This window comes from Elephas maximus, chromosome 12 (assembly GCF_024166365.1).
Source record: "Elephas maximus indicus isolate mEleMax1 chromosome 12, mEleMax1 primary haplotype, whole genome shotgun sequence".
Lineage (NCBI taxonomy): Eukaryota > Metazoa > Chordata > Mammalia > Proboscidea > Elephantidae > Elephas > Elephas maximus.
Window position 1 is genome coordinate 33,466,264 of NC_064830.1, and position 22,064 is coordinate 33,488,327.

Below are 22,064 nucleotides of genomic sequence, written 5' to 3' on the forward strand. Positions count from 1 at the left end.
AGTAGTCGATGCCGGGACATGTTTGCAGAGAAGGTTTTCTTGAGGAGATGGTATCTGAGCTTCTCTTTAAATGACAGGGAAGAGGCAGAACTGAGCAACAAGGACAGGTACTACAGACAAAGCTAAGGAGTTTGGAGTTTATTCCACTGTTTCTGTGAATAGAAATGACATCACCTGAGCTAGATTTTAGGAAGATAAATCTGCCTCTGGGTGTTGAACCCAGAGAAGACCAGAGGCAGGCGGTGACCAGAAAGCTGTGGCAAGACTCTGATGTGAGGTGATGAGGCTCTGAACTAGGCAGAGGGAGTAGAGGGAGGGGGTAGGATATATGAGGTTCTCCAAGTAGAAAATTGAGTAGGGGCTGTCCCAACATGGAGAGAAACAGAGGAAGTATTTGGGATGTAGCTATGCTCTTACTTAAGGAGACAATCACTGACCAAAGGGGTGAAGAAAAAGTTCCTCGTGAGCTAAGTCCTGAGCCCACTCTTCTCCACAGTGCCAGGGAGTGGGCTCTGTCAAGTGCCTGAAATCTGGGAACGTTCCCATTACCCAGCTCTGAAGACAGCCAGCTCACGCCATGCCCACTGTACTGGGCTTCACTGGGGGACTGAGTGGAGGGGCCGGGTAAGCCATCCACCCCAGGAACAGGGGCAGTGAGGGCATCCCTGCTTTGCAACAGTTCCCCATGATCTGATGACAGCATTCCTCACTTACAGACATGCTGAGGGGATCAGCAGGAAATAAAGGTATGCAGCCCAGAAGACTTCCCTCAGAAACTTCCAGAAACCATTCCAGGGAATGTCATGAGACAAATGTACCCTTGTCCTGCTTGTTAATCAGCAGGAAGAGAGCAGTCCACACCAGCTCTCTACCACTCCCCACCTCCTCTGCTGAGGAACCCTGTTTTCTGGGCCTAGACAGAATTTTCTAGACAGAAAGCCTGGCTTTCTTGGGAAGAGGCAGGAGGGTTCTGGCCTGGCCTAAGCATGGGTCTGAGCAAGACAGAACCAGGAGACATCACCTGGTTGGCCTTTTCTCAAATCCTTTGCTCCTCACTTCCTAGGTTCTCATCCTTAGGGGGTGCTACCCATTTGAGGTCCTCCCACTGCTGGCTCTGCCCCTTTCTTGCAAGCAAAGCCTCCCTCATTGGGTTAACAAAGGCTGTGCTGGGAACTCATCCGGAATGAAGCCAAGGAGTGTTGGGTTCAGCAGAGGAAAGAAGCATTTCAAAAATAATTCTGATACAAGAGGAGAGTGGTTGATGTCAGGGCATGTTTGCAGAGAAGGTGCTGTGGAGGAGGTGGTACCTGAGCTACGCTTGAAATGATAGGAAAGAAGCAGAACTGAGCAACAGGGGAGGGTACTACAAAAATCCAGTATGAGCAAAGGCACAGAGGCAGGAAAGCACAGCACACTTATAGTGATCAACAGGTCATTCTGAGGAGCCCTGGTGACACAGTGGTTAAAAGCTATGACTACTAACCAAAAGGTCGGCAGTTCAAATCCACCAGCTGCTCCTACTGGGGCAGTTCTCCTCTGTCCTAGAGGTCCCTATGAGTCAGAATCTGACTTGACAGCATCTAACAACATAGAGTCACTATGAGTTGGAATCGGCTCGATGGCAGTGGGTTTGATTTTTTGGTATGGGTCATTCCATTAGATTTTCACATAAATGTTATCCCTCCCCAAGTTAGAAACTGCTTATGTCCTTAAAATTCATCTGTAAATTGGGTTTTCAGCATAGAGTTACGTTTTCCTACAGACGTGTGGTTGGGTCCTATTCCCACCCCAGGCAGCAGCCTCTAAAGCCTATTTCCTCAGAGGATACCTGGGCACAAGATTGTTCCTGTGATGTGACAGGAACAGGTCACTGTGTGGACTTGAGGTCTGAGTCTCACCAGGGGGCCAGAGGTAGCCAGGGGTGTAAAGGCCTTCACACCCCACCTTCTGCCCAGTTTCTGCTTCTAAGCTCTGAGCCCCCAAGCTTTTGAAGCAGAGGGCTGTGGGATCTCCCAGGGGAAGGACTGGACTTGGGAAAGGAGTCTCTAGTGAGCCCTGGTGCAGCCGCCTCCAGGGAGCCGCCTCCAGGCCAGCCATCATCCTCTGGCCCCGTAGCCCCTGGGACAGCCCGATGTCCAAAGCTGAAACTGAAGTTTCATCCAAGAAGTTAAGCCTAGGGCTCTGCTGACCAAAGCCTGGCACAGACCCTGCTCTACCCCCAAGCCCTCCTCCAAGGAAGAGTCTGCTGTAGGGTGCCTTCAGGAGAGCAGGCTGCTAAGCCCCACGGAAGGGGCTCTAAGAGCTGCTGCACCTGCCAGCTTCCTCTGGAAGGACTGAGTGAGCAGGAGTCCAGCGGGCAGCGGATCCCAGTCAGCGGGCATTCGCTGATGGTCTGCAGCTGTCTTCCCAGATGGTTTTTCTTTTCTTTTAATGCAAGTACAGGATACACTTGATTTAACAATTTTTTGACCAAAAATAGAAAAACTACGTGTGTGTATATGTACATTAAGCTCAAAGACAGAAAGACTGGATGTTTAATGAAGACTAGCTATATTAGATAATATAATACAATTTCTAAAACTTTTCACAAATTTATCTCTGCTTTCCAACATGTAAAAATATACATATATAAAATATAAAAAACACTATAAAATATATAATACAAAAAAGATATATACATATCTTTTAAACCTCTTTATCTAGCTTTGTTTTAAACTATCATTACTACAAAAAATTATCCCACATCAGCATTTAATACAAGAATTAAAGCAAAATACATTGAATTAAAAAAATAAACTGATTTTGAGCAGCAATATGCTGAAAAATATTTGTACTGGTGAGGACCTTTGAGTACAGGGAATATGAATTCCAGACCCTGACTTCTTCCTAAGAGATTGAAGAGAGGGCGGAGTGTGGCTTCGTTTTTCTATGATGATCCATACAGAGTGGAATTATTTTATCAAAAGAAGGAAGCTTCTCCTGATTAGACAAACTCAAAGCACTCAGGACGTAGAATGAATTTGCTAAAGAAAACAACCCCTTCAGATATTTGAGGGCTTCTTGAGCACACGCTCAAGAAGCCCTAGTGGAAACCTTGGTGGCTTAGTGGTTAAGAGATACGGCTGGCTGCCAACCAAAAGGTCAGCAGTTCAAATCTACCAGGTGCTTCTTGGAAACCCTATGGGACAGCTCTACTCTGTCCTATAGGGTTGCTATGAGTCGGAATCGACTCAATGGCAACAGGTTTGGTTTCTTTGGTTTGAGCACATGCTTAGTTTTTCAGAGGTAAACATGTCGGCTATAAAATCAGTAAATAGACCTTCTGCAAGGCCCATGTAACTTTTATATCTCAAATTTTACAAGTGATTTTTCCCAAAGATTTTTAGATATAAATTAATTTTTAAAATATTGATCTGAGGCGGCCGGTTCCTTTTAGATAAAAATGCCAGCAGATATCTCTTAACTTAAAAGTACGCTGTGAGGAAGGAGATGAATGAAGCCTCACACTGCCAGAAACTTATATGAATGAATGAAGAACATTACCCAGCGGTCTCGTATCACTGCACATAGAAAGCCTGGTAGATAACAGCACTAACAAGACCTGGGACTCCGCCAAGAGGCCTGTTCTGCTCTGCTCTGAGGCCAGATGAGCCTTCACAGGCACCAGACCAGCTCAAGCCCCCTGACCACGAGGCAGATGAACACATCTGTGACACAGGACTCACTTAGAAAGGGATGGAGAGCACTCGTGCACAAGGCACGTGAGAATCAAAACTTGTTTACAAATCTTCAAGTTCAAAATTGCTCACGACAGACTGTCCTCAGGTACCAAGCCCCTGAGTTAGATTGGTGGGAAGTGTACAGAGCAGCACAAAGAAGAAGGAAGGCTTTTCCCTCTGCCACGCCCCTTCCCATAATTCCCTGGGTGGTGCAAATACTTGACACTCAACTGCTAACTGTAAGATTAAAAAAAACGAAACTAAACTCATTGCTGTTCAATAGATTCTGACTCATGGTGACCCCATGTGTTACAGAGTAGAACCGTTCCATAGGGTTGTCTTGGCTATACTCTTTACTGGAGCAGGTTGCCAGGCCTTTCTTCCGTGTGGAGCTGCTAGGTGAGTTCAGACTGCCAACCTTTAGATTAGCAGCTGATCACAAACCACTCACACCACCCAAGCTAAGATGACAGCAATTGAAAATTTGGTGGAGCGAAGTTCTACTCTGAAACGTGGTGTTGTCACGAGTCCAAATCGACTGCCATGAGCCAAAATCTACTCCATGGCAACAGGCTTGGTTTTGGTTTTTACTTCCCCTCCTTGCTACCAAGTGCTCATTTACTTGAGCTTTAGGAATATTTACCCGCTCCTCTGTTCTAATTCTCACCAGCTGACATTTCAAGTTGAACTTCCCCCATTAACCATGCAGTCTTGGAGCGCAGGGACACTGTGCTACTGATCTCTGTATCCCTGGCACGTGAGATTGGACCTGGCACAAAAAGTATCAGTGAATTTTAATGAATAATGAAATCAAAGGATAGCAGAAATAATGAGTTTGGGGAATGAAGAAAGGAGAAAGATCTTCATAGCACAGAAATTTAAGTTGTTTAATACAAAAAGAAGTGGTTTTCAAATTTGTATTTTCTCCGATAACAAAATGATTGTTGTTGTTTTAAGGCACGACATTTTGGGATGATGTGTTACATAGCCATAGGAACGGGAACAGATTTTGGTATTTGGATGTGGGGGTGCCACTGAAATAAAATCCCAAACCAGCCTCTCCTCCTCCCAGGAACACTTGTCTCTTCTCTAGGCCTCATGTATTGGGTCCTTGCATGGAGAATGCATGTTTTATTTCTGGAGGAAAGTTTTCTACCCTCCAACATGCTTCTGCAGCCCTGCTGGCATAGTGGTTAAGAGCTCAGCTGCTAACCGAAAGGTAGGCAGTTTGAATTCACCAGCAGATCCTTGGAAACCCTATGGGGCAGTTCTACTTTGTCCTGTAGTGGTTGCTATGGGTCAGAATCGACTCAACAGCAAGAGGTTTGGTTTGTGGGTTTTTTTTTTTTTTTTTTTTTTTTGTAACATGCTTCTAAGGAGCGCTGATAGCCCACCGGTTAAGTGCTCAGCTACTAACTGAAACTCACCAGAGGCTCTGTTTGACTCACCAGAGGCTCTGTGAGAGAAAGACCTGGTGACCTGCTTCTGTAAAGATTACAGCCTAGGAAAACCTATGGGGCAGTTCTACCCTGTCACATGGGTTTGCTATGAGTCGGAATTGACTCTGTCTGTGGCACCTAATTTTTTATGGCACCTAACAACATTATGCTTCTGGGTGTAGGGGAAGTGGGCTGCAGGGCTTTCTCTCTCTGCAAAGCCCAGCAGGTGGCAGAGCAAAGATGCTCAGTGAGGAAGGTGAAGTGGACAGCTCCTATGAGGGGACTGCCCAGAAGCGCCACAAACCAGACCACCTATCTGGAGGCCAGCCAGCCTGTGCTACTTAGCAGGTGGTAAAATGTACCAAAAAAATAGGAATATCAGTGAGCATGCTTGTAATCCACTATAGACCTTGTATTTGCTGGATTTGTTCACCCTTGGCACATAGACCTTCTCTTCTTTAAAACAGGACATGGTTTGTGTTTGTTTCAGGTTTTTTTTTTTTTTTTTTTTTCCTGCCCTTTACCTAAAAAAAGTCCTTTGGCTTTGCTAGGGCAGACAGAGGATGATATAGCAGAACCACCTTCGGTCTGTGACTGGCCTAGACCAAGGCCACAGCCTGTTGTTCTCCATGGTCCTACCTTCTCTGTGTCCCTGCTTCCTTTTCTTTCTTGTCTCCATTCTCTACCTCTTACGGCACCCACAGCGACTACTGGCTCCATGAAGAATTCTCTTTGTATCTCCCAAAATAAGCTCCATCATGTTCTATTTTTAATGGATTTCAAATGTCAGTTCTGCAAAAGAAAAGGTCCCTGGAAAAGAAGTCAGAAACTGGAACCTCATACAAGGAAAGGAATACGTGTTGGAAGGGCTGGTGGTGGGGAGAAAGCAGGTCCCTGCTGCCCCTTTGGCGGCAAAGAACCTAGATTCTCGTACCTAAAAGGAATCGAAGCTCATGTGGCATCATCCTGTGTGGAGAGAGAAATCTGCTCTCTGCCCGAGTCCTTGTCTTGGGGAGAGAGTGCCCAGGGAAACTGCAAACTAGAGTGTCCACTCCAGGCATCGGTCGGTGCTCGCTGACTGGATCCTAAGCCCCACCAACTACAAAGCCCTGTGTCACCAGCTTCACCCACAGGACAGTGGGTGCCTGTGTGAGGACATGGGTGAGTCCATCACACTCCCACCAGCAGTGGCAGAGGAGCACGCCTGCACGCTGTAAATAGGTACTGTCATTCTTTCCAGGAGTCTCAGCAGAATAACCTCTGACTCTTTTCCCTCCTGACACCTGAATCTGTGTGTTCTGCTTTGTAGTTCTTCCCATATGGCGATGCCTCCAAGTTTGCCCAGCATGCCTTCCGAACCTTTGACAAGAATGGGGATGGCACCATCGACTTCAGAGAGTTCATCTGCGCCCTGTCCATCACCTCCAGGGGCAGCTTTGAGCAGAAACTGAATTGGGCCTTCAACATGTACGACCTGGACGGTGACGGCAAGATCACACGAGTGGAGATGCTGGAGATCATTGAGGTGAGGCAAGCGCGCTCTCTCACGGGGGGCTCTGTAGGAGGCCTGGACCTGGGCTGTGGGGCACTAATTGCAAACCCCAAACGGCAGCTTCCTTGGTGCCTGTGGTGGCTTCCTTTATTCCCTGGTCAGGAGTGAGCCCTGCTAGTTGAGCACCAAGCCCTGAATTTTCCGACTTCTGCTCCCCCCAGTCCAGTGCAGTGCTGGGAAGTCAGAACCCAGCCATTGGGCCCTTTCTGTCAATTGAATCAGCCTCTCACCTGTGGTGAGAGCTTACAGGGCTCACAGGATATCAGCACTCAGTTCCTCTGACTCTTGACTTAGCTCTGCTCTGCTGTGTACATCATTCCCACCTTTAAACCAGCTTTCCCTCAGTGGCCATTAGATGCTCTGAGCAGTTCCTCATGCCCATAAGGTGCTCTGAGCAGCTCCTTATCCCAGGTTCCCTTCCAGGCCACAGTCCATCCACAGAGAGCAGGCATCTTTCTCAGGTGCTTTTGCAAGTATCTCAGGACTCCTGTGCCCACTGCAATGACTTCAGCCTGTCCACACTTCTCACTGATACTTGGGCCTTCTTGGTTTTCCTCTAACACGGTACTCTCCCTCTGCCCAGAATGCCATCCTCGGCCTCCCCAGGGTCCACTCCCTCACTACACTCTGCTGTGTGCTCACATCTTACCTCCCAATGACGTCGTCCTTGCCTCACCCCGTATCTAAAACAGTGTCCGTCCCTACTCCCCACCCCAGCACACTCTTGCTGAGATTTATTTATTGCTGCCCCAAATTACCTTATACTTTAGAACTAAAGCTTTGTGAGAAGAACTCTGCATGCTCACTGCTGTGTCCTCAGAACCTAGAATAATGCCTGGCATCTTACAGGCACTCAACAGCTGATGAATGACGTCAGTGACTTGCCTTTGATCGGGTGTCATAGGGTGTGTGACCACTACTGCACCAGCCACTGTGACCTAAGGAGAGAAATGAACTGATCACTTTAGACAAGAGCCAGGTGTTCCCTCTCCAGAGTTGGTATGAAGGCCCATCCAGACCACAGGAGCTGAGGCTGCTTTTCTTTCTCATCCTCGAGGGTACACTTAGTTTTTTCTCCCCATTCCCTCTAGCTCTCCTTTCCTTTTTCCTTTTAAATAGGTGGATCCCCAAATGAAAACTGGGGACAATTGCGAGAAATGGTAACCAAAGCCCAAGTAATCAAAAAACCAAACAGCCAGATCTCCCAGATATCCACCACACTACTGTCTCACCTTCCCACTGCCTCTTGAGAGATGGAAAGAGTGACATTTTCCTTCTTCCTGCCCCTCTGACACAGTCAGCTCCATTCTGTTTCTGAAGCCTTTCTCTTTCACATATACACCTTCTCTTTTAGATCTTTATTCTCTTCTCCTCCTTTGGCTTCTTCCCGTCTATTATCAATGCCCACTCCCCTCAAACATGCCTAACAAGCTAATATTCTAGTTCTCCATTGTATTCACCTCATTCAATTATATGTATGATTCCATATAGGTTATGAGAAACACACAGTATAAAAATTCTGCATGTGTGCTTTACCCCCTGCCATCATTTTCTCATCTTTCTCACTCTGCAATCTTCTGTTCATCATCCACAGTCCACTGGACTCTTGCCAAGGTCTCTGTGGCTTTCCTACAAGACAGGCTTTTCCAAGATTATTCTCCTCTTTGACTTCTTGCCATTTCTCCCACTCAAAACTCTCCTCTCTAATCCTTGGCAACGTCCCTCACCTAAAGATCATCAAGAACACACCTGCAGTTGAGCAAGTTGAATTTATTACTCATTGCAGTGAGGAAACTGTGGGGCGATTAACAAAGTGCTAGAAAGGACTTATTATAGGATTTGGACTTTGGTAGGGTGACTTAGGAGTCCTGGGCAGTACAAATGGTGAACATGTTCTGTTGCTGACTGAAAGGTTGGAGGTTGAGCCCACCCTTTCAGTCAGGCACTTCTGAAGAAAGGCCTGCCAATCTACTTTCAAAAACTCAGTAATTGAAAACCTTACGGAGCACAGTTCTACTCTGACACACATGGGGTCGCCATGGCAATTGGTTTTAATTGGCGTAGGGTTTTAATTTGGGGAGGGTCAAGGAAGCAGGGGTTTGCTCTGGTTGGGTATGTTTCAGAGAGTGGGAACAATTCTATGATTGGGTATCTCAGTAAGTCTTGTCCAAAAGGAGGGCAGACTAGACCAAGGATGAAGCCGTAATTAATAAAGAACAACTGTCACTCACGATACCAGGGAGGGGATAGTTAGTATTTTGTGGCTTAGTCCTGTGTTTGTGTTGACAAGACTATGGAGCAGTCTTGTTTTTGTCTTGTTCCATCATGGTCACAGATGTTCTGTGAAATTGTTTATGTTCAAAGGGAGAACACCAAGACCTAGCTGTGATTGCCAGGCCAGCTCACAGCAACACCAGGGCCTGACAGCATCAGGCCACTCCTGGCCAACAGGGACTGCTTTTTTCTTTCTCATCCTTGAGGATACACCTAGTTCTACTTTCTCCCCATTGCTTCTAGCTCTCCTTTCCTTTCTCCTTTTAAATAGAGACAATCTTATGATAGGCTTTCATTAGCTGATTTGTTTACCTGGTGGTGGTCACATTTTCCTGCTTATTGCATGTCAAATGATTTTTTAAATGACTCCTGGACATTGTGAATGCTACATTACAGTATCTGTATTTTATTGTCATCATTTAAAGAGTGCTGAGATTTGATTTTGCAGGCAGTTGTGTGTGGCTTAGCTTGATCTTTTCGAGACTTGTTTTTAAACTTTGTTGGGCCACATCTAGAGTAGCCTTACTTTAGGGTTAGTTAGACCTATTACACAGGTGCAACCATTCTGGGGTCTCTATTGAGTTCCTTGTGTGTTCAGTGAGATCTCTCCATTCCGACTGGTAGGAACTTGAATGATTCCCAGCCCTGTGAGTGCTGGAAATTACTCAGGTATTTAAATCAATGAAAGCAGATAAGATGAGCCAAGGAGTGAGTATAAATAGACATTTCCAGAGGATTGAGCCCTGGGGCATCGCAATGTTTACAAGTCAGGAACACGGGGAAGAATCAATAAATGAGACTGAGAGAAATGGTTAATAAGGTCAAAGTAAAAAGAGAGAGAGAGACTAGCCCTGGAAGGGAAAGACAAAAAATGTTTCAAGGGAAAAGGAATGTGTAATCCTGTCAAATGCTACTGATAGGGGAAGTAAAATTAGTAGTGATAGTTGGCCATTAGATTTGGAAACCTGGAGGCCATTGGAACCAAGAGTGTAGTTCCAGTGGAATAAGCCAGTTGCCATCACGTTGACTTTGACTCATGGGGACCCCTTTTGTCTCAGAATAGAACTGTGTTCCATATGGCTTTCAATGGCTGATTTTTTAGAAGTAGGTCTCCAGGACTTTCTTCCAAGGTACCTCTGGATGGACTTAAACCACCAAACTTTTGATTAGCAGCCGAATGTATTAACAGTTTGCACCACTCAGGACTCCTTCCAGTGGAGTGGTGGGTGCAAAATTCTAATTGGAGCAGCTCAAGAGAATGGGAGTGGAGGAACCAGAGACAGTGAGTGTAGAAAACTCTTTCAAGGAGCTTTGCTTTAATAAGGAAAAGAGAAACAGGGCAACTGTCCTACTATGAATACCCCAGGTAATGGAATCTCCCGTTCTAGCTGAACTGAACTAGAATGTGTCTTACCTGTGTGAGCTCCAGGAATTTTCCAGCTTATTGTTCAGTGACTCCCCTATGGAGCTTCAACCATACATGCACAGCCCAGCCTTCAGCCAAAGACTCAAGGAGACTCCAAGCAGGTTTCTAGAACTCTTTCTCTATATAGCCCAGTCCTCTCTGGTACTCTGCCCTGCTGATTCTAGCTAACTCAGCCTTTCCAGACTTTGATTTTTGTCTCTTCAAGTTGGCGAGGCCACTGTGCTCTGCTGGGACCACCCTCCCCATGCTGGAGGCTGAAAGCTGAGGTATTCCCTTCTCTCAGGGAAGTGCTGTGCTCCTGCTGTGAAGTCTGAAAACAGCTGTTCTTTCATTTTTGTCCAGTCTCCCAGTTTGCACAGGGAAGGCAAGTCCTGTACCAGTCAGTCTGCCATGACTGGGGGTAGGAGTAAGGGGAGCATTAAGAGTCAGGCTCTGGCACTGCCATTTCCTGGCCCTGTGACTTTCAGCACTGAAGCCTTCATGTTTTCATGAAAAAATAAGGATAGTAAATACCTATCCCACAAGTCTGTGGTAATGATGAAATGAGATAGTCTATAAAGTAGTACTTAGTAGTACATTTCCTCTCACATAGTAAATGCTCAAATACTAGCTATTCCTCAGGGCTTTGTCTTCTAGCTTCTGTTTTATTCTCTCCAGACATCTTCCCTTAGAAACATCATTCACTCAACTCTCAGCTTCTCTCCAGCTAATCAGCCTGTCCCCAGGTTTTGTTCCCTTTTCCTTTGTGCTCCTTCTTGGTATAGTTTCCCCATCTCCAACTCCATTATTTTCACCAGGTACTGGCCCTTCTTACCTGCACCATTACATATTTTCCTGCCTCCAGGTTCCTCTTTGCTGAGCCACCTTGTTCATGGCCAACAGATTAATGTTCTTGAAGTGATACTGTCATTGTCAACCCCACGTTTAAAACCTGCAATGGCATCTCATTCGTTCAATCGATACATCTTTACAGAGCAGATACCACGTGCCAGGCACAGCCATCTGACCCAACTTGCAACAGCTCTTGTATCTCTCCTCTGCTCCAACAATCACTGTCCCTCCAATGGCTCCTCACCAGTGCACATCCACAACTGGGCACTTATGCTCATATCATTCTTGTCACCTGGAATGTCCTTCATGACTCTGTCCCTGTTCAAATCCTCATAACCTTCAAAACCCAGGTTATCTCTCCTCATGCAAGGAGCCTTCCCTGCCCATTTCACCCCACACTTCTCCACCCCCTTTAAACTCCTATAGCTTGTACTGAGGCATTCTCTAGGTGCCAGCCTCCTGCTTGCAAGGTGGTGGGAGACATAGATGAAAAGCCTCAAGTGCCTTCCCTAGGGAAGCTCACCGACAAGAAAGAGCAGTGTCCGGATGAGTAAACAAGCAATGACAATACTGATGATGGGGAGGGATCATGTGGAGGAAAGAACAGTGAAGATCCACATAACTCCACTGAGGGAGGTCTTTCTGGAGAAGTGAGACCTGAGCTGTCTCAAAGGATGAGTCAAATCTCACCAGGCAAAGGGGGAAGGGACATTTTGGGACATTTTGATATAGAGAGCCACAGGGACTTGTTTCCTCCTCTTTGTGTGTCATTTTCCTACCTGCACCATTGACCCCTCAGGGACAAAATGGTGTGTCTGACCTGAAGTGCTGAGCACAGGCATAATGAGTCCTCAAGTTCTAGTATGAATGAGAGAATACTTGAGGCTTACTTCATCTTAGGAAAGCATGTGCAATAACATATCCCATTTTCAGAGAAGCTAATCCTAAATATTTTTATACATGCTAGGAATGTCCCATAAAGCATATGTGCCTAGAGGGATTTCTTAGATTCTTTGGGGAGCATGGTCATATTTACTTCTGAGTTTGACAAGTCAATGGACTGTGTCAACATTGTCTGATACAGTGCCAGAAGATGAGCCCCTCAGGTTGGAAGGCACTCAAAATACAACTGGGGAACAGCTGCCTCCTCAACCCCTCCCCCCAAAAAAAACCCATTGCCATCAAGTTGATTCTGACTCATAGCAACCCTATAGGACACAGTAGAACTTGCCCCATGGGGTTTCTAAGGAGTGGCAGGTGGATTCAAACTGCTTACCTTTTGATTAGCAGCCCAACACTTAACCACTGTGTCACCAGGGCTCCCCTCCTCAAAGCAGAGTCGACCTTAATGACATGGAGGGAGTAAAGCTTTCAGGACCTTCATTTGTTGATGTGGCATGACTCAAAATGAGAACAGCTGCAAACATCCATTAATAATTGGAACGTGGAATGTACAAAGTATGAATCTAGGAAAATCTGGAAGTCGTCAAAAATGAAATGGAACACATAAAGGTCAATATCCTAGGCATTAGTGAGCTGAAATGGACTGGTATTGGCCATTTTGAATTGGGAAAGCATATGGTCTGTTATGCCAGGAATGACAAATTGAAGAGAAATGGCATAGCATTCATCGTAAAAAAGAACACTTCAAGATCTATCCTGAAGTATAATGCTGTCAGTAATAGCATAATATCCATACACCTACAAGGAAGACCAGTTAATACAACTATTACTCAAATTTACCCACCAACCACTAAGGCCAAAGATGAAGAAAGTGAAGATTTTAACCAACTTCTGCAGTCTGAAAATGATCAAACATGCAATCAGGATGCATTGATAATTGCATTCCAAACTGGTGATTGGAATGCAAAAGCTGGAAACAAAAAAGAAGAATCAGTAGTTGGAAAATACGGCCTTGGTGATAGAAAGGACGCCAGAGACTGCATGATAGAATTTGGCAAGACCAACGACTTATTCATTGCAAATACCTTTTTTCAACAACATAAACAGTGACTATACAGATGGACCTGGCTGGATGGACTACACATGAATCAAATTGACTGCATTTATGCAAAGAGACCATGGGGAACCTCATTATCATCCGTCAGAACAAAGCCAGGGGCCGACTGCAGAACATAACATCAGTCGCTCTTGTACAAGTTTAAATTGAAGCTGAAGAAAATTAAAACAAGTTTATGAGTGCCAAAGTACAACCTTGAATATATCCCACCTGAATTTAGAGATCGTCTCAAAAATAGATTTGACTCATTGAACACTAATGACTGAAGAAGACCAGACGAGTTGTGGATGTCATCAAGGACATTATACATGAAGAATGCAAAAGGTCATTAAAAAGACAGGAAAGAAAGAAAAGACCAAAACGGATGTCAGAAGACTCTGAAACTTGCTCCTGAATGTAGAGTAGCTAAAGTGAATGGAAGAAATGATGAAGTAAAGAGCCGAACAGAAGATTTCAAAGGGCAACTTGAGAAGACAAAGTATTATAAGGAAATGTGCAAAGACCTGGAGTTAGAAAACCAAAAGGGAAGCACAAACTCAGTATTTCTCAAGCTGAAATAACTGAAGAAAAAATTCAAGCCTCGAGTTGCAATACTGAAAGATTCTACGGGCAAAATATTGAACACAGAGCATGAAAAGAAGATGGAAGGAATATACAGTCACTGTACCAAAAATAATTGGTTGACCTTCAGCCATTTCAGGAGGTAGCATATGATAAAGAATCAGTGGTACTGAAGAAAGAAATGCAAGCTGCACTGAAGGCATTGGTGAAAATCAAGGATCCGGGAATGGATGCAATGCTGGAAGCACTCACTTGTCTACGCCAAGAAATTTGGAAGATGGCTATGTGGCCAGTGGACTGGAAGAGATCCATATTTATGCCCATTCCAAAGAAAGCTGATCCAAGAGAATGCAGAAGTTATCAAATAATATCATTCATATCACACACAAGTAAAATTTTGCTGAAGATCATTCAAAAGCAGTTGCAGCATTACATTGACGGGGAACTTCCAGGAATTCAAGCTGGATTCAGGAGAGGACATGCAATATCATTGCTGATATTAGGTGGATCTTGGCTGAAAGCAGAGAATACCAGGAAGATGTTTACCTGAGTTTTATTGACTATGCAAAGGCATTTGATCGAGTGAATCATCACAAATTATGATAACATTGGGAAGAATGGGAATTTCGGAACACTTAATTGTGCTGATGTGGAAACTACATATAGACCAAGAGGCAGTCATTCCAACAGAACAAGGGGATACTGCACGGCTTAAAATCAGGAAAAGCGTGCATCAGAGTTGTATCCTTTCACCAAACTTATTCAATCTGTATGTTCAGCAACAAATCCAAGAAGATGAACTATATGAAGAAGTATGTGTCTTCAGGATTGGAGGAAGACTCATTAACAACCTGCAATAAGCAGACGACACAACCTTGCTTGCTGAAGGTGAAGATGACTAAGTACTTATTGATGAAGTCAAAGACTACAGCCTTCAGTATGGATTACACCTCAATGTAAAGAAAATAAAAATCCTTACAACTGAACCAAAAAGCAACATCATGATAAATGGAGAAATATTCAAGTTGCCAAGGATTTCACTTTACTTGGATCCACAATCAATGCCCTTGGAAGCAGCAGTCAAGAAATCAAACAACGCATTGCATTGGGCAAATCTGCTACAAGAGACCTCTTTAAAGTGTTAAAAAACGAAGATGTCACTTTGAGGACTAAAGTGCACCTGACTTAAGCCATGGTATTTTCAATCATCTCATATGCATGTGAAACCTGGACAATGAATAAGGAAGACTGAAGAAAAATTGATTGCCTTTAAATTATGGTGTTGGCAAAGAATGTTAAATATGCCATGGACTCCAGAAGAATGAACAAATCTGTCTTGGAAGTACAGTCAGAATGCTCCTTAGAAGAGAGGATGGGGAGCCTGTCTCATGTACTTTGGACATACCATCAGGAGGGACCATTCCCTGGAGGACGACATCAGGCTTGGTAGACGGTCAGTGACAAAGAGGAAGACTCTCAGGGATATGGACTGACACAGTGGCTGCAACAATGAGCTCAAATATAGCAAGGATTTTGAGGATGGCACAGGATTTGGTACTGTTTTGTTCTGTTGTATATAGGATCGCTGAGTCAGGATCGACTCGATGGCATCTAACAGCAACAGCAACATGGCCTATGTTGGTGTTAAGTGTAATAGGCTGCATCTGGAACATCTTTTCTTGGTTGTCATATTCAAGGTCCAAATTGCAGGGCTGCATCATGCCAGTGCCGGTTGCTGTTGAGTCAATTCTTACAGTAACCCCGTGTGTGTCAGAGTAGGACTGTGTTTCGTAGGGTTTTTAATCGCTGATTTTTTGGAAGTAGATTAGCAGGCCTTTCTTCCAAGGTGCCTCTGTGTGAACTGAACCTTTCAGTTAGCAGCCAAGTGTCTTAACCGTTTGTGTTATCCAGAGGATTCAGGTATGATTAATGAGACCCTGGCATTGTCTGAGTTGCTTGATAAGGTCCAGGATGGGCCTTGACCTAATAGTGTGTTTCTATTACTGGCTGTCTTTATATCCATTGTCTCATTTAATTCCTTTTAATTTTATCTTTTAAGGGACATGGTGAGAGGGGCAGTTTACTTACAGATGCCCCATTTGTCCCTTTTACTAAGTTCCAGCTACTATGTGCAGTTTCTGCTTTTCCCTCCTTACACTACTCTGGTTACTAGGCTAATCTGGACCCCGTCTGCCAGTTGCCCACAAAATTAGAAATTTCAATAGTCTACTTCTTTTAAAGCGGTTTTTGACTATCATCTGCACTGCAAACTCTGAAAGTTCAAAACGGAACTCATCATTTTCTCCCTAAATCTGTTCACCACAGAGCTCTGCTTTCTACCCACTTCCTCCAGCCAGAAACCTGTATATCTAAATTGGTCACAAGACTCGAATACATTTTAGTTTATCACTCTCTTATTTAAAACCACTTAAGGAGTCCTTCAAAATAAATTTAAATCCTTTTTCATACCACAGGAGAACTGGATGGTCTGCTTCTTGCTTCCCTTTCTCCACCTGCATCAATCAATACCTCATGTGACCCTGCCTCCTTTCTCCACCACCCACATACCACATTCTAGCAAGTTCAATTGATTTTTTTTTCCATTCAGTTGATATTTACTGAAGGCCTACTATATGCTGGGTACTGTGCCTAACCCTGAAGTTATAGGGGTGAGCAAAAGACATATGGTTCCTAGCTTTGTAAGACACACTGTCTGCTGGGAACGACAAACTGGTTATTCTAATAAAGTGTGAGATGTCTTTTGATGGGGAGGTGCTATGGGGACTTGCAGCACAGTGACCCTCCTCTGGACAGCGGGAAGCCCTCTCCGAGGTGCCGTGTATGATGAGGCTTGTAGGATGAACAGGATCCAGTCACATGAAGGGGAAGCAAGAAGAGTTCTCTGTCCTACTGGGTTTCTGATAATACTGTCTATAATGTTCTTTTTCCCAAGGCTATCTACAAAATGGTGGGCACTGTGATCATGATGAAAATGAATGAGGATGGCCTCACGCCTGAGCAGCGGGTAGACAAGATTTTCAGCAAGATGGATAAGAACAAAGATGACCAAATTACACTGGATGAATTCAAAGAAGCTGCAAAGAGCGACCCTTCCATTGTATTACTTCTGCAGTGTGACATTCAGAAATGAGCTGATGCCAACGCTATGGACTGCACAAGTCTCAATGTTCCATTCAGTCTGCAGCTATTCACACACATACACACACATACACACACACACACACACAATATTGCTTGGACTACCTATAAATGGACTTGCTTCTTGTGTTTGAAACACTTGTGTGCATGAGAATGTCATTTGCTAATGAATTTTAAAAGCATATGTTATAAAACAAACAAAAAACCTGCCACAATGTGATACGTGTAACATCATTTCATAAAAAACCCTCTTCATCCAAAGCCTGGACAGAAATGTGCTGCAAAGAGTTATATGATTTCTTGTTCATGTTTTGCTAATGCTCGTGTCTCCTTGATTACATAATGTTAGTGGCACTGAGACCCCACGGTATTGTAACTTAATTATAAACTGTGTCACCATTCTCCTGTAAAATAGCAGTGGACAGAGAGGCAGAGGGGCCGTTGGCTCCTGTGTCTGGTCCACACACAGGAGCTTGTATTAGCCGTGAATACAAATGTACATTTGCATGCATTTTAGGTTTGCCTTAATTCTTACCTCATTTGCATCCTACCAATCTGGAAAGAGCTGTTGAGTGAATGCAGTGTAAAACTTAAAAGCCCTGCTAAAATGACTCCTTAATTAAATCTATCTATCTATATATACACAGATATTATTTATTGGAAGTAAAAAAAAAAAAAGTAAGATGGAAGTGTATTGATTTCTGCTTGAATTTTCAAAGGCTCCCAAAGAGGTTGCAATAGATAGCCCAAATAAATTTAAAACATTTGATATTTCCCCCCAATTCTTATAATTTTACATTTGAAACAGATGTTCATAATTATCAAGGGTTGCTTTTAACAACTTACTAAATCTATCCTTAAGCACACAACTTTGGAATTTGAAGGATGAATGACAATGAAAAGGAATAAAGCAACTTTCTGGGCCTCCAATCTGGCCCTCGAAAGACAGACAGTAAACATGGCCTGTGAAGTTTAAATAAATATAAGACTTACTCATCCTCAAAAAATGCTCATTAGAAGACAGTGTAGCTTGTATCTCTGAGTTACTTTGGTGCTAACAACACGTTATATCCGACACAGCTCTGTGGAGGACGCCATTTAGGAGGCTGAGAAGCATCCTCCAGAAGAAGCCAGTAAGAAAGACCTCCTCTGTCTGCCCAAATCAAGTGTATTAGTTGCTATTTTTAATGAGGGAACAAAGCTCTGGCCCTTTTGTCCTTAAGGAAAGAAAGCAAAAGAGATTCATCCTATCAAGAACTCTAAAAGCAGGTTTGCATTTTCATAAAATAGCTGGGGAAGCTCAGACTCTTTATACAGTGTCGTCTAATAGAACTTTCTGCAATAATGGAAACGTTCTGTGTCTGCACTGACCAGTAGCCTCATGTGACTACTGAGTATTCCAAATGTGGCTACTGTGACTGAGGAACTGACTTTTTAATTTAATTTTAATTAATTTAAATTGCCACATGTGGCTAGTAACTATTGTATCAGACAACAGAGGTGCTGTATTATACATTCAAGTACTTTTTATTGAGTGATTCTTTTTTCCTAAATACTCCTCCTTTGTCTGTCTTTGGATCATTACATGAGACCAGAGGCCAGGGCCTATTGATTCCATTCATCCATTCAACAAGAAACCATGACCAAGCAAACTTCTCTACAAGCACTTAAGGCACCAATGGTACCTGAAACGCTGACAGAACCAAAATTCTGATCCCAGACACCACAGCCCAATGTGCTAGTAGAATATCTTGGTGCCTTTTGACCCTGTGCTTGGCGAGTTTACATGATGGCAAGATCCAAAATGCAGGGAAGGAGAGATCAGGGAGGTTCAGGCCTCCCAACGCTCTATCCGTCCACTAAGTGAAGGGGTGGTGGGGAGGAGAAGACTTGGGAGCCTCTTCAGAATGGCATACAGTTAAATCAGGCTCTGATCATTTCATTCATAACAAGTCTTCATTGATCGCTTACTATGTGCCCAACAACACTCTTGTTGGGGGGAGGCAGATAGTACACAAATACACAAAAAATATTAAATTGTAAGAACTATGAAGGAAAGCACAGCAATTAAGGGGTGGAGAGTGAGAGGATACAGCAATGGCAACAGGGTGGTAAGTGACATTTGAGGAAAGGCTTGAAGGAAATAAATCATGTAGATATTTGGGGGTACTTACGGAAAACAAACCTGCCAGCCAACTCACCGGTTCTTTTTATAAATAAAATGTAGAAATTAGGCCAGCAATTGAACATCTTGTTTCAGTCCTCATTGCTCTGGTAGTGTAGAATGGAGCAGGGATCCTAGAGAGCAATCCAGTAATTAGTTAAAATAAGTATACATATGCCCTCTAGCCCAGCGTTTCCACCCCTAGGTACGTTGCCCCCAAAAAAGCCATAGGGGATCATCAGGGACATGCTCCAAGATGTCCACGGCAGCTCTTGGTACTTGTAGGTATTAGAATCAATCTCATGGTTTATCATTAGAGAAACAGGAAAGTAAAATACGTGGATGCATCCTCAGGCATATGACACATCAGCTGGAAGCAACAGATTGATGTACACACAGTGACATGGACATATTTTTAAATTGCTGAATGGGGAAAAAAGGAAACAATGAGATCTACTGCACAGTATAATATATAGAAAGGAAAATACATTCTCACAAGACAAACAAACAAACACGTTTTACAAGGACACCAAACAAAAAGAAGCATCACACAATGGTTTTCTTGGGGGTAGGTGTGAATGAGAGTGGTCCAATTACTATTGCTCCCTAACAACCTGCCCTCAAAACTTAGAGATTTAAAATAACAGCAATCCTTCTATTATTTCTCACGGATTCTATGGGACATGCATTTGAGAAGGGCTCCCCTGTATGATTCTGGTTTGTGGTCTTTTATGCAGTCAGATGATAGGTGGAGCTGAAACAGAAGCCTGCAGCAGCTGGGGGCAAATTGAGCATATCTCTTTCTTCTTGTAGTCTCAGGACTTCTCCATATGGGCTATTTTGTTCCTCACAGTATGGTGGCCTCAGAGCAGTCCTATTACTTACATGGTGGTTCAGGATTCCAGCACAAGTATTCCTGCACAGAAGTTGGAAGTTTCATCACCTCTTCTGATTTAACCTCAGAAGTCATGAAGTATCACTTCCACAGCATTCTGTTAGTCACAAGCCCATTCTTATTAAAGAGGGGAGTTATACTCCATCTCTTGATGGGGTGTGGTAAGGGTCTAGAAAGAACATGTAGCATGGAAGATATTGTTGCTACCATCTTTGGAAAGCACAATCTGTCACAGTCTGCCCTGTGGCCACAATTCACATCCATTACACATGCAAAATACACTCACCACCTCCCAAGAAACTGCAGAAGACTTATACCATTGTGGCTTTAGTGCAGGACTTGAGGTTCAAGAACTCATCTAAAGGTTCCTCAGATATGGTTCCTTGAGTATAGTACATTGAGTACTATGTTTCTTGATTCACAGGCCTGGGAAACAAAGGGGCAATTTATCTCTCTGCCACTCAGACCCAAAATACAATTATAGGACAAGCATAGGATAACTGTAACAGATAAAAAGGGTAGAAATGGAAACCACACAGCAGTTCCTAGTCCAGAGCAATTCTGAAATCCAGTCAGGTACATCTTGTAAGTTTGTTGATCAGGGCTACTCTCTGGGCACTGTTCTCCATGCCTCTTGGTTATGTCTTTTGTGCTATTGTTTTCATCCTTCCTTTTTTTAGTTAAAAAAAGTAGTCTGCATTTACAGCTGAGTAGTTTTCTCAGCTTACCACCTGCCCATAAAAGCTTAGGGGTACAAAGGCTTCTTTTCATTTTGTACTGTCTCTGGCTCTTTCAGCCTAAGCTGATATAATTCTTTCAAAAACCTTGTGGGTTTCTTATGTATCAACTTATAAATCCCCTCTATTAGAAAAGATTTTGTGAGATTGATGTCAAACAACATCTCTAATATTTTTAGAAGTCCTATTATTTAATGAAGAAGACCTGAAAGGTACACTCTTAGAAGAAGGCCTTTTATCTGTGTGAAAGGGTCTAAGAGTGCCCCCTTAAATCTTTCCCTGGATTTGATTTTTGCAGTGAAGCCATTTCTTAATTTGAAAATCATTTGCCATTTGGAAGAGAGTCTGGGAATGAGAAAGAGTCCCAGCTCCTTTATATTTAACTGTTCTTTAGCTTATCTCTCCCCTCTCAAATTTTGTCATAGGCAGCAAGAAAAATCCAGATATCTTTTATATTCTACCTAGAAATATCCTTGGCTAGATCACCTAGTTCATTAGTTACATATCCTATTTTTCATATTACAACAGATGACAGTGTTGCCAAACATTCCACCACTATATAACAAATGTCCCCTTTCCTCCTGCTTCCAATTACGTTCTCCTTGCTTTGCTTTAGCCCTCACTGAAAACATTTTTGAGGCCCTTTAAACTTTTGCTAACACGTTCCTCACGGCCCTCTAGGCTTCTTGGACAATCTCCTCAAGGTCCTTCTAGTCAATGCTACATGGTTTAGATTTTTATTATGGTATTCTACTTCCAGACACCAAAATCTGTTCCAGTTACTATTGCAATGTAATGAATCACCCCAAACATAGTAACTTAAAACAATAACAATCTCGCATGATTTTTGTGAGCCACAAATTCAGGACCATGTTAGTTGGGCAGTTCTGGTTTGGGATCTCTCATGCAGTTACAGTGAGACAGTGGCTCCCAAGGTGGAAAATAGGGGGTGGGAGAAGCTGAGGGCTGGCTGGGCATCTCAGGCTTCCTTACGACATGACAGTTTCAGGGAACTCCGACTGCTTCCAGGGCAGTACAGGACTCCAGCATGAGGATTCTGGTGATGAAGGTGGGAGTCTTGTTGCCTTTTCAGACGTAATCTTGGAAGTCATAGTCATTTCTGCTCCATTCTATTGGTTATAATTGATCTACAAATCTGCCCAGATTAAGAAGTGAATTAGACTCTACAAGTCAAGATTTTGGAAGAACATGGGTAGGGCCTATTATTGTGGCCATCTTTGGAAAATACAATCTGCTACAGAGAAACTGAAAGGAGATAAAAGGAAA

General features: G+C 43.6%; 1 protein-coding gene across 1 annotated transcript in view; it reads left to right on the top strand.

The window, feature by feature from the left end:
• Positions 1–17,575, top strand: part of VSNL1 (visinin like 1) — a 143,054-nt gene extending 125,479 nt beyond the window's left edge. Inside the window, exons 3-4 of the mRNA XM_049903260.1 lie at positions 6,468–6,683; positions 16,776–17,575. Of these exons, the coding sequence (XP_049759217.1) occupies positions 6,468–6,683; positions 16,776–16,973 (414 nt within the window). The 3' untranslated portion in view covers positions 16,974–17,575. The remainder of the gene's footprint in view (positions 1–6,467; positions 6,684–16,775) is intronic.
• The last annotated feature ends 4,489 nt before the right edge of the window (positions 17,576–22,064 follow it).